General features: G+C 45.3%; 1 protein-coding gene and 1 long non-coding RNA gene across 6 annotated transcripts in view; one reads left to right on the forward strand and one right to left on the reverse strand.

Annotated features, from left to right (window-relative positions):
- LOC121037419 (uncharacterized) overlaps positions 1–6,892 on the reverse strand; it is a 15,386-nt gene extending 8,494 nt beyond the window's left edge. The window contains exon 1 of the long non-coding RNA XR_005793776.1: positions 6,747–6,892. This is a non-coding gene — a long non-coding RNA (uncharacterized LOC121037419). The remainder of the gene's footprint in view (positions 1–6,746) is intronic.
- Positions 1–12,859, forward strand: part of CCDC149 (coiled-coil domain containing 149) — a 96,962-nt gene that overhangs the window by 75,388 nt on the left and 8,715 nt on the right. For 4 of the 5 annotated variants that reach the window (XM_040486820.1, XM_040486805.1, XM_040486831.1 and 1 more), the window contains 2 exons: positions 6,901–6,977; positions 9,113–9,145. In XM_040486820.1, the coding sequence (XP_040342754.1) occupies positions 6,901–6,977; positions 9,113–9,145 (110 nt within the window). The remainder of the gene's footprint in view (positions 1–6,900; positions 6,978–9,112; positions 9,146–12,859) is intronic. The other variant, XM_040486795.1, reaches the window with a different exon arrangement.

Consider the following 12,859-nt stretch of genomic DNA (forward strand, 5'->3'; position numbering starts at 1 on the left):
GAATGATTCCCTAAGATGCATACATAAGATGTTCATCATAGATTTGTTTATAAGAGGGAAAAAAAAACAGAAACAACCCAAGTATTTTTATGTTGGAGACTGGTTAGGCCTAAGAGAGGATATTATGCAGCCATTTAAAGCATGATTGGAAGAATATTTAATGGAGTCTTCCCCCGATCCTGACATCCCGGCTCCACAAACCTCCACATCATGCAGGTTGAAGCTGTTCCGAGACCAGAATGTTTATCCATTAGAATCACTGGTCTCTCCCAGGATGTAGAATAGTGCTGGGCCCATAGTAGGTGCTTATGATTATTTAATGAATGGATGACGAAACTATCTTCTAATCCTTTGTACCTATTCCCCCCCACCTTTTAAAAATCATTTTTAAGGGCTTATTTTTATTCTTTTTTTTTTTTTATTTTTTTTTTTTTTTTTTGAGACAGAGAGACAGAGTATGAGCAGGGGAGGGGCAGAGAGAGAGGGAGGCACAGAATCCAAAGCAGGCTCCAGGCTCTGAGCTGTCAGCCCAGAGCCTGACACGGGGCTCGAACTCATAAACTGTGAGATCATGACCTAAGCTGAAGTCGGACGCCCAGCTGACTGAGCCACCCAGGCGCCCCTGTTCCTACTCCCTTAATACTCTTCATGGTTTTCAAGCATTCAGTATGTATTTCAAGTCCTTGCCATGGGCCTTCAGTGCATATGTCACCCCTGCCCCCTGCTTTGTCCCCACCAGACTATCACTTGTTCCTTGGGAAGACCTTCCCATCTATCCTCCAGCCTCAGACCCCAGTTCCTCCTGCACAACCTCCAGCCCCAGCGCTCTCATACCTGCCCTCCAGCTGAACACATCACAAGCCTCCACTTAAAAACTGGACTTTTATTTTTTTGCTTGTTTGTTGCAAGTTTTTATTTAAATTCTAGTTCGTTAACATATAGTTAAATTATAGTTCGTTAACCATGATATTGGTTTCAGGAGAAGGCTGGACTTTTAAAGCAGAGTCCCACTGCCTGCCAAACTCAGGGACCCCAAGCCATCAGCCTGACACTCCTACCTGTTGGGACACACTGATTCCCTAACGCGTTCCTACCATAACCCGCACAGCCAGCACACACCCCCCAGGCTGCGTGGGCTCTCACCCTCTGTTGAGAAACAGACATGTTCCTTTTGCCAGGTTTGATTTTGTTGTAATGCACCTTTTCATTTTCAACTATTGTTTAATAATTTTGTGCCATCTCGTGGTGCAAATTTTATTTTATTTTATTTTTTTTAATTTTTTTTTCAACGTTTTTTATTTATTTATGGGACAGACAGAGACAGAGCATGAACGGGGGAGGGTCAGAGAGAGAGGGAGACACAGAATCGGAAACAGGCTCCAGGCTCCGAGCCATCAGCCCAGAGCCTGATGCGGGGCTCGAACTCACGGACCGTGAGATCGTGACCTGGCTGAAGTCGGACGCTTAACCGACTGCGCCACCCAGGCGCCCCTCGTGGTGCAAATTTTAAAAGGTTAAATAACAATATGTCCATTGGTTACTACTATCACTCAGCCACCCAACTCCTTTCCTGGAAGAAACCACCATTTCTTATTTCTTACGTATCCTTTCCAAGGATGCATATGTAAGTAAGTGTATAATATATTTATATAGACACATATGAATACTCATGTATATTTATATAGATAGTCTTTCTTTTCTGTTCTTTCTTTCTGTCCTTCCTTCTTTTCTTTCTTTTTACAAATGGTAGCTAGTATTCACCAAAAAACATTTTTTTCACTGTTTTGCACCTTGCCTTTTTTTCCCCCCGTAACAATAGATCTTGAAGATTGCTTCATATCAGTACATAAAGTACCTAATGTGCCATTTTTAATACTTAGAAGGTCTTAAGTTTCATACTTTCAATAAATGTTTTATTTGGGAGCATGTAAAGGAACTAATTAGACAACAAATGGAGTGGGAACTAGGAATAGAATCTGAACTTGGTCTGCTTGCTGTTATCCCCGTTGAGTGGGCCCTTTGTGACTAAAGTAATAAAATAGTTTTGGGTTGGTGGAGCATTGTGAGAATGTTCTGTTCTGTAAGCGTGTGCTCCCCCTACTGGCCTTCCGCTGCCCGACAGTTTCCCCCCACTTGGAGAAGGCCCAGTGGGAGCCATCTTGAAGAACTGATGAATCCAATTTGGCTTGAGGTGCTTATCACCAAAGAGCTGGCAGTTGTCTGACGCTTGCCAAAGAAGGGATGAGGTTCATGTGACCTAACAACAGGTAGCAAAGCAGTCGTGGAAGGGGCAGGTGTTGAAGTCCTATTTTCCTGAACGCCACATTCAGTTTTCCAGGCAACGCTTTGCCGGTGGTTGGGTGCTGGTGGTGGTGGTGGTGGTGAATAAATAAGGACACGCTGGTCTCTCACTACCCTTCCTGCTGTGCTCACACTGTTTTTACTGCGCCGCCCCTTCCCTGGCCAATGGCAAGTAGCTTGGAAGTTCAAGATATTGATAGCAGGGTGAGCTCTCATGGGTCAGAGTGGAGATTCAAAAGGAGGCTCCCTGAGGTGGACGTGGGGGCAGGGTTATTGCCAGGCGTGTGTAGAGCCATAGTCCCTTCTTCCTCTTTGGACCAGGCTCTCCCCAGGGGCCCTCACTCTGGAATTTCTGCTCCCTGTGTTGTCTGCAGAGCAAGAGCAGACGTACCGTGGTGGTTAGCTCCTGAGTTAGTTCTGTCTTTGCAGATCTCCTGTGAGGTTGTCACTATCAGAAACTACTACTGAAAATCTGTCTAGAGGCCTGGCATCTTGGGGAATTTCCTAGACCACTAGGCAAACATATGCCGAAATCCCCCCCCAAAACAAACCATAGCTAAATAAAAACCTTATTTTAAAATCTCCCCCATCCTACAAAAAAAAAAAAAAAAACCCAAAAAACAAAAACACCTCTCTCAAACCTGTTTATGCCTCGAGCTACTGCCCTAGCTGTCTCCTTCCATTCCCTGCTAAACTACTTGAAGAGTCATCTGTATTCACCGCCTAAAGTCTCTCCTAGTCTGCTTCTCTCAACCCTGTCACTTGGATTCTGGGTTTCACCCTCTCCACCATCCTAAAACATCTCTCTCAAGGGTCAGGCAACATGTTCTCGGTGGACTTTTTCAGCCAGTGTGACCGCTTTCTAGAATGAAGCAATATCGACCACACCGTCCCACCTGGAACACTCTCTCCTCTTGGCTTGCAGGTCCCACCTTGCCTGGTTCTCCTCTTCCCGGTCTACCTGTGCCTCTCGAGTCCCTCCTTCCCTCATGTGGGAGGCACTCGAGACTCCTATTCCTGTGGCTTCTCACACTCTGCTGGTGAGCAGACCTACTCCCCAGCCTACGTGCTCCTCTCTGCACTCCCAGACTTTCCTTCTCCCACGTGGCCAGCTGTCTACATGGATATCCTGTCGGCACTTCAAATTCCTCACCCACCTCCATGTTATTACTCCTTTTGGTTGACTTCCCACATCCCCAGTGGCTTGTTTGGGGCCCCCACCATCGCTGACTTGGGCACCACCCTTCTGACTGGTCTTTCTGTTCCTGCTCATACTTGGTGCAGTTCATTCTCAACTCCACATCAAGAGTACTTTCCCTAAACGCCATTATGCTGCCTCTCTGCTTAAAACCTTCCAGTCTTTCCCTGTTGCCAGTGTATAAAAGTCTCACCATTCTCAACATGGCAACAAGATCATTCATGAGCCGAATCCCTAAAAACCACTCTGGATCCATCTTTCCTTGACTCCACTTCTTGTCTGCAGTTCTCCGTAAGTGCTTGTGTACGTTCAGGGCCAGGTTCTGATTCTGGACCTTCCACTTACCAGCTGTGTCACCCTGGACAAGTTAGCTGACCTCTTTGAATCTCAGTTCCCTCACATACAAACTAAACTTACTAAGGGCTGCCTCACTGGTTGTTGCAAAGGGCTAAGGGAGATAATATCTGTGCAGTGCTTAGAGGAGTACCTAGAAGAGGATAAGTGATTGATAGATGTGATTCAGACCTTCCACAGGCTCTGTGCATGTATCTCTGTGTGGACACGTCTGTCTCCCACCAGACTTTTAGTCCCTCCAATACAGGGACCCAGGCTGCTTCCCTTCATCATCCCCTACCGCCTCAATAATTGTGCGTTGAATCGGTCTAATTGAATTCAAGGGACCCTGTTCCTACTTTGCTGTCTTCATCTCTGCATACCGCCGCCTGTCTCCCTGCACCACACCACATTCAGTGGACGCCCTGCCGTATTTGTTAAATGGGAAGCCAACAAGGAAAAGCCTTTTTTGTCATTTGAGGAATCTTGGGTTATATTGTTCGGGTCAGCCCGGCTGCATCCATATTTCAATTACGAACAGTGTTCAAGACTTGTTTTTTTACTGTCCGTTTATTTTTGAGAGAGAGGGCGAGAGAGAGGGAGGGAGTGGGGGATGGGTAGAGAGAATGGGAGACGGAGAATCCCAAGCAGGCTCCGCACTGTTAGCACAGAGCCTGATGCAGGGCTTGATCTCACCATCCATGAGATCATGACCTGAGCTGAGACCAAGAGTCAGATGCTTAACCAACTGAGCCACCCAGGTGCCCCATGAACAGTTTTTAAAGAGTACTAGTTCCTGACGCAAGAGTGCTTGTTTTAAAGTGCCATTGTTAGGTGTTGGCTAAGAGCCTGCACTTTGGCAACAAACCGAGTTGTGACTTCAAATCCGGATTCATCACCAGCCGAGTCTTGCTTGTGCTTTCAGGCACGTTAACTAACTTCTGCGCCTCTGTTTCCCAGTGGGAGTAATCGAGTGGGATGGGCTGGAAGAGAGCGCTGGGGGTGGGCAAAAGATACACCTTGAAGATAAACTGCGTGTCCTTGAGCAAGTTCCTTAGGGTCCATGTGTAAAAAGAAGATAATAATACAGTGTACCCCGCAGGGTTTTTGTCAGGTCAGCTGAGATCACGTAAGTTCAATGAGTGTTCAGCACGGGCTCTGGCTCATACCCAGGACTCGGGAAAGATTAGTTCTGCTGTTCATGTTAACAGTGGTGTGGTTGCTATTGTTATTGATGACGTTATTGCTACCATTGCTACCAGTATAGTTTCCACTTGGTCCATTTTATTACCTCCAGCTCTGTATCAGATGCCTATGTCAGGCCAAAGAGAACAGTCACTGCTGACAAACAAGCAGGGTCCCTCAAAGTAGGGGACACCAGCAAATTCGCCTCAGCCCATTTCTGGGAGACAGGTCTGTGTTATCCGGGAACATCAGTAAAAAAAAAAAGAACCAAATGTCTCTTCACCACGCCTTCAGACGTTGTTCTGATGGCATCCTTCAGTATACACAGAAGAGTTAAGCCTTATCTTCTGTTTTCCAAGAGGCAGCCACACACAGATGATCTGATCTCGTTAAGAAACAGGCATCAACTTGAACTCTGCCGTGATTGCATCTCAAACCCATCAACTGGTGAAAAGGGAGCTTGGATCAGAAGGTCTGAGCAAAATATTGAAAGCGAGATTACGAAGAATGGTATTTATTGAAGGGTCGGTGACACGAAAGCAGAATAGACCCAACAAATAGGGTGAAAATGGAAAGTAATTGATAAAGACCTCGCAGAATTTAAGACTTAAGGAAAAGAAGAAAAGCTCCAGGTACCTAGATGAAGAAAACCACATCTAGTAACGTCAGAGTTTTCTGTGAACTCAAAGGGAATATTAATTAAGATGCTGCAAGTCAATTCAGGTAAAATAAAGACGGATCCAAAGCCATATATATACGTGCAGATATATACATATTCATGCCTCTGTATGTATGTGGGTGTGTGCAGCTATCTCTGGAATGTAAAGAGAGGTAGGAGAACAATTCTGGCATTCTGATTTCTCCTGCTGAAAGGAATCGAAACTTGACCTTGAAGGTGATTTCCGCATCATGTTAGCACAGCAGGGTCAAGAAAATTCCCCAAATAATATAAAGACTGGTTTTTCAATTTCCAGGCCAATGGGAAGTGATTGAAGTTTTAGATGACTATGGAATCATTTCGCAACTATATTTAATGTCACGTAGAGTGAAACATGGGAAATCTATGCCCACATTTATGTCTTTCCATGCATGTAGACCAAGTTTGGCCTCCAGGTAAACAGCATAATCTTTTAGATCTACGTTCTAGAACCTATATGTCACAACGAGCCGGAATGGTCACCTTGGAAAGCAATATAATTAATTCTTCTAGTGATTCTGCAATTGCTAGAAGTTCTTTTGCAATGCCTATTTCTTAATTCCGTCCACAGATAATTACAGGCCTTGAAAAAAGGAAGGCATTTTGTGTAATCAAATATGTTTATCGAACACCTACCATCAACCAGGCATTACGCTACGTAATAAGGGTGGGGACGTCAGTAGGACGTAGGTTAGGTATAAGAAGGCAGATCTTATTGTTTTATTGACTCAAAGCAACTTTACCGAGCATGTTCACCCACCTTATTTGTTAGAGTTGGTTGTTTCCAGAACCCAGATCCACTCTCAGAGAATCAGCTGTGATACTACTAAGGGTATTCAAAATGAACTGTAATCTCTAGCAGTGAGAAAGTCCCGTATAGAAATTGTGTAAAATATTTGGGCAATGATGGAATAATCGACGTGGGAGAGGACTCGCATGGCAACATTTTAGTATTTTTTTAATCACTCGTTTGTATATGTTTTCGTATGTACTTTCAATAGAATGTATATGAATATAATATATATTCTTTACACGCACACACACACACTTTTTTTGCCTATACCTTAAATATCAAAACATTTTCTATCAGGACACCACGGCGTTTTCCCAAGTAGCTTGCTCACAGCCCTGAGAGCTGATAAGATACTCATTAATCTGTCTGTTGCCATTTTCTCTCATTTTCCAGAATCCTAGGGAATCGGGTGGCTGAATTGGAGAAAAAGTTAAGAACTCTGGAAGTTTCTGGTTTGTGGAGTCTTCCAGGTAAGCAGATCTTCATGAAAATTCTTTTCTCTCCTTTTTTTTTAAGGAAGCCCTCACATAATTTGCAAGGAAGATTCTACTTTTTATTTTTTTTTTATTTTTTTATTTTTTTTAATTTTTTTTCAACGTTTATTTATTTTTGGGACAGAGAGAGACAGAGCATGAACAGGGGAGGGGCAGAGAGAGGGGGAGACACAGAATCAGAAACAGGCTCCAGGCTCTGAGCCATCAGCCCAGAGCCCGACGCGGGGCTCGAACTCACGGACCGCGAGATCGTGACCTGGCTGAAGTCGGACGCTTAACCGACTGCGCCACCCAGGCGCCCCAAGATTCTACTTTTTAAATGTCCTTTTATTTGAAGATCGTTGTGGAGAAATCTACAAGCACTTTAAACTTAGAAGCCATCAATTTTGGAAAACAATCAGGAAAACTCAATAAAAATATACAGATTCCCATCTATGGACTTACCAAGTTTCGCTGACCTAAATTCAGAAATTGTCATTGTATGTGTCTGTGTATGCTTTATTTTTCACCTTTGTGAGTGTAGTATAATGTTTCTTTTCTTTTTTTTTTTTACCCATAGGTATCTTATAAAGATTTGTTCATTTTATTCTATGTTTTTAAGTTTATTTATTTTGAGAGAGAGAGAGAGAGCACACATGAGAGCAAGCAGAGGAGGGGCAGAGAGAGAGAGGGAGAGAGAGAATCCCAAGCAGGCTCCACGCTGTCAGCGCAGAGCCCGACATGGCGCTCGATCTCACGAACTGTGAGGTCATGACCCGAGCGGAAGTCAAGAGTCGGATGCTTAACCACCTGAGCCACCCAGATGCCCCAAGATTTGTTCGTTTTAAGTATGATCCCTAAAAGGAATATAAGAATGTACAAAGGTTTGTACAATTTAATCATCAATCTAAAACTGAATATAAGAACTGACAAAAATTTATTCTATTTATCATTCCTAAAAATGCATATAAGAGCTAACAGTTAGTTCCACCTTCTTCCCTTCTCTTTCCCTATCCTATTTGTGCAGCTTGAAAATCAGAATTTCCTGGGGCCCCTGGGTGGCTCAGTCGGTTAAGTGTCTGACTTCGGCTCAGGTCATGATCTTGCGGTCCGTGGGTTTGAGCCTGGCGTCAGGCTCTGTGCTGACAGCTCAGAGCCTGGAGCCTGTTTCCGGATTCTGTGTCTCCCTCTCTCTCTGCCCCTCCCCCACTTGCACTCTGTCTCTCTCTGTCTCAAAAATAAATAAACATTAAAAAAAATTAAAAAAAAAAAGAAAATCAGAATTTCCTTTGGAGATTTTTTCCCACAACTGTACTCTGTGTGAGGAAACTCTGATGCCTCACTTTAATTAGCTATATTTATCCTCTTTGTCTTGATAAAATACCCCCTTCGTGAGACCCCCGTCAGCTATTCCCCTTTGCTTTAAACTCTCCAGAAACTTGTATTTATCATTTTCCACCACCCACTCTTTCCCTAGAAGCAACATTGTACACATATTTTTAGTTACTTAACCTTTCTGCACGAACCAGCCTCCTGTACCCTTGAATCATATCAGTTGCTTCCCGGTAACGTGTGAGAAATGAAAATTGCCATAGGGACGTGGACAACACGTTTTCCTAATGTAAACCTGAATAGCTGCCTTAGTTTGTCTGCAAGTGCGTTTCATAAATTGGAATTTTTAGCAGAGATTCCTTGAACTTGATGTCAAAAGACCTAACAGAACTAATTAGTGGCAAGTGCCATTCTGGGGATTTGAATGATCCATTTTGCACAAGAACCTTTTGATGCAGTTAAAACCTTATCTTCTCTGAAGGCCTTTCTTTCATTGCATTGAATTTCAACACAGGCAAATTTATCGTTTATTTTGTGCAGTCAGATTGCTATTTCTGTGCCTGTACTGGAGTTTTGACTTTTTTTTTTTCTCCAAGTGATTTAGTGAAATTTCACAATGTTTTATTTCTACGATTTATGTAAAAAGATGGAAGTTGAATAAGTAAAGGAATGCCGAGAATTCTCTCTCTCTCTCTCTCTCTCTCTCTCTCTCTCTCTCTCTCTGGTGATGTTTGGTCTGGGTTAGAATGGCTGTATTATGCACTAACAATTCTTTCTTTCCTCTTTTTTGCTGCCTGAAGGCCTGAGCTACAATGTTTCAGTAGGATTCGGGAGTATGTTCTATTTAAAATATCTGTGTTTGGGTCTGGTATCAGCAGTGCATTAATAACACCCCTGCATGTAAATAAATAGGAATGCATTCTCTCTGTATCATTGCACTTTTCTGATTAGAGCAGTCAATTGAAATAGAGAATTCAATTAGTACAAAGCAAATATTGAATGGTAAAATTAGCTTTCAGGGACCCAGCTAAATGGATTTTATGCCATGGCCGTGTTGGTTCTAGTATCTGGCCCCCACATAGACACAAAGTGAGAGGACAGGAAAAAAAAACAAAAAAAAACAAAAAAAACGGTGGGGATTCCCCAGATCTGATACAGTTTAATGTAAGGGAAAGAGCTGCTCTGGTACACTTGTGAAGGATGTTACAATGAGGCATGGCTTGCGATCATTTCTAAACGCTGGTGAGAAATACAAGGGAAGGGCCTCTTGCAATATGAATCCAATCAGGCCCTTCTATCTGCTCATTGCTGACGGTGTGCTTTTAACACACCAAATAGTGGAGCAAGGGTCACTCTCCTCCTTCCTCTCTCCTTCTCTCCTCTTCCCACCCCCCCCACCTCCTTCTCTTCCTTTCTTCTTCTCCACCTCTTCCTCCTCTTCCCCTCCCCAGGGTGAAGCCATATCAGTGTTTCAGCCACCTGGAGGGGACTGAGTCCCGGTAGTTTCAGAGAATTGCTAGCTCTCTCTTATTTGCTAGCATCTTGAAAGGATCCGTGTCTTCTCCAATATATCAGCCCATCAGCATGTTGATACCTTTTTGAGCAGCACCTCTGTGGATTCAGTTCTGTACGGGGCATTCTAGACATGCCCCTTGCCCCCTTCCAAGAACCCATAGTCCCATTAGGGCAGCAAGATGCATACACATGTGGCAATGAGAAGAAAGCACGAAGTGATATATAACTAAGTGCTGAGTGACAAAGGTGTTAGTGTGTGTGAGTGAACGACGTGAAGAGTCATCAAATGTCAGATCTGGAAGGACAGCTGAGAGCAAAGGGTTCAAGGATGGCAAATCCTTGGGGTATATTAGAACACACCCATTCCCACATCAGCGGCAGACATTGCTAATCAATCACATGACTCTTCCATACTGATCTCATATGTGGCCTTCAGAACAGACACATCCCCACTGGCTTCCCAGGAAGCCACCTCTTGGTTCGAGTTGCCATGTGAGAGAAAACATTTCCCTTTCCTGATCTAGTCCAACCCCCTCCATTTTTGATGAGGAAACAAAGGCTCGGGAATTACAAGGCAACCTACAGCCACCGAGGCCGGTATCGGAACTCAGGTGTTTCCGCCTGTCCTGGGGACCTGCAGTTCAGAGAAGAGAAGAATGGGGTGAGTCAGATCACCCGGGGACTGGATTTCAAAGCAAAGTGGATTGGAGAAGAGGCGTTCAGAGCCAGAGGAGTCTGCCCTGAGACTCCGAAGGACTGTGGTGAATTCCGCCTCGCTCCACGCCAGGATCACCGCTGGGCTTTGAGCAAGCAATGAGTTTTCTGAGTGTCTTCTCCCTCCTCACTCTCTGCGCCCACAATATGTAGCTCTCGATGTCGTTTGATAGAACTGGGGAAGGTTTGGGATCTTGCTGGGAAGGCAAGTTCGACAACAGCACAGCCTGCATGGAGAAATCATCTGGAAAGGAGAGGGCACTCCAGACTATTTAATCGGTTCCTATGAGGCAGAAAGGCATGGGGCTCCTGCGAGAAGGAGGGGATGCTGACCTGGTCCCCCAGGAGGGAATGACACCCCCCAGCCTCAGCCCTCCAGCCCTTTGCTGGCCTCTGCAGGGGGGGGGGGGTGCTTGGTGGCTCTGAGGGGAGGTTTCCTGGACGAGCTCCTGCTCTGAAGAGAAACACTGAAAGCCAGAAAAAAACCTGGCAAGAGCAGAGCCTGGCTCCTTGAGTTTTTCATTTTACTTCCCTCTTCTCCACTCTAAGCATCAGCCTGAGGAGGGAAGTGTGCATTTTGAAAGTACTTGGCACACTTTGGAGAAGGGAGAGAGGGATGTTGTGTTACAGGGAATCAAGAGCGCTCCCAGACATTCACACGCCCAGCAAACGGAGGTGCCTCTGTGGCCTTCCACACCGCCTGTGGTCTGACTCCTTGTGGGTCGCCTGGCCTCACCCCTCCTCCTCCGGGTAGAGGCATCAAAATGAAACAGTGAGACAGCAGACCATCAGATTAGAGCTCACATTCATCAGCATAGATGGAATCCAGACTTAGAAATGATAGGACTGCCTTCTGATTGGCCTTTGAATCCTTCAAACGCTGCAGGAATGACAAAATCTTGTCATTTTACCTCCAGATCAGGAAATGATCTCTCCAGGCAGGAATTTCAGGAAGTATTTCTCTTCTCCCCAACCCCCACCTTGGTTGGCCATGGAGAGTGATGGCTTCAGTTTCCCTTTGCTAATGCTTGTTGCTCAGACTCTTGGAGAGGTTTCATGGTGCTGGCTCCAGCATTTTTGAGGAGCCACTGTGGAAAGGATGATGTTCTGTGGCTGGAGAGGGCCACAGAGACATCGCACCCTAGAGAATTCCTCATGCCAGGAGGAGGTGGCCCTCAGGCCACCTTAGTCACTCGGCTGCACCCAGCTCCCAGCTCAGTCGGTAATTCTGATTCTTTGGCCGCCAGGGCAGAGGGGACTTGGAAGACTGGTTGGGACACGGAGTGGCAGAGTGTGTCTCTTCCTGCAAGAACGAGTCTACCTGCTAGAGAAAGCTCAAGAAACGCAGTCCTGCTCCTAACTTGAAGACAGTAACTGTTGCCTTGATGGAGAGAAGCAAAAGAAGTTCACCCTGAGGCATCTGCTATGGGTTCATAGTAACCACCAATCCCTCAAAGTGTTCCCAGATCGGATCTTTGCAGCACAAAGGGAGACCTGATGGCGTTTATTTCATCTGAGGGCCTCTTAATAATATCCCAACCTGTACATCTACAGTTCTCTTTGGGACACTTCTCCAGACTGTGTCCCTGAAGATTCTGGAGCTTTTTCCACATCAGACACTAGCTGTGCTGGTGGGGAGCTTCAGGATCAGCTTCTATCAGATTTCTGTTCTCCTGGGATGACCCTCAGCAGACACCAGAGTGCTGTGGCTGCTAACAACATATGCCATCTGCCCGAGGCAGCAGCAGGCACCTGTGCCCACCAAGACATCAGAAGTCCCAAGAACCCATCACCCATTTATCCAGACACTTATCAGCTATTTATTAAGCACCTCCCATATGCCGGACTCTCTACTACAGTCTTGGAAATGAAGTTCCCTACTGGGAAGCCAGTATTGTAAACAAACTGAGGGCTCAGGGGTGCAGTCCAAGGTTCAGCTGGTTCTCTAAGGGAGGGAACGTCTTTATAGAAATACCATTCTATATCTGCTGAGGCTGAAGCAGAGTAAAATCACAGAGCTTTAGGGCCCCTGATGTGAGCCCCAGAGAGACTGAGTAGCTTGGAGTTAGAAAAGGTCTTGCTTAGAGTGTGACGCTAAGTGAAATAAGCCACACAGAGAAAGACAGCTACCATATGTGTTCACTTTTATGTGGATCCTGAGAGACTTAACAGGAACCCATGGGGGAGGGGAAGGAAAAAAAAAAAAAGAGGTTAGAGTGGGAGAGAGCCAAAGCATAAGAGACTCTTAAAAACTGAGAACAGGGGCGCCTGGGTGGCGCAGTCGGTTAAGCGTCCGACTTCAGCCAGGTCACGATCTC

The sequence above is a fragment of the Herpailurus yagouaroundi genome, unplaced genomic scaffold (genome assembly GCF_014898765.1).
Source record: "Herpailurus yagouaroundi ecotype Mexico unplaced genomic scaffold, PumYag 28, whole genome shotgun sequence".
NCBI classification, from domain to species: Eukaryota; Metazoa; Chordata; class Mammalia; order Carnivora; family Felidae; genus Herpailurus; species Herpailurus yagouaroundi.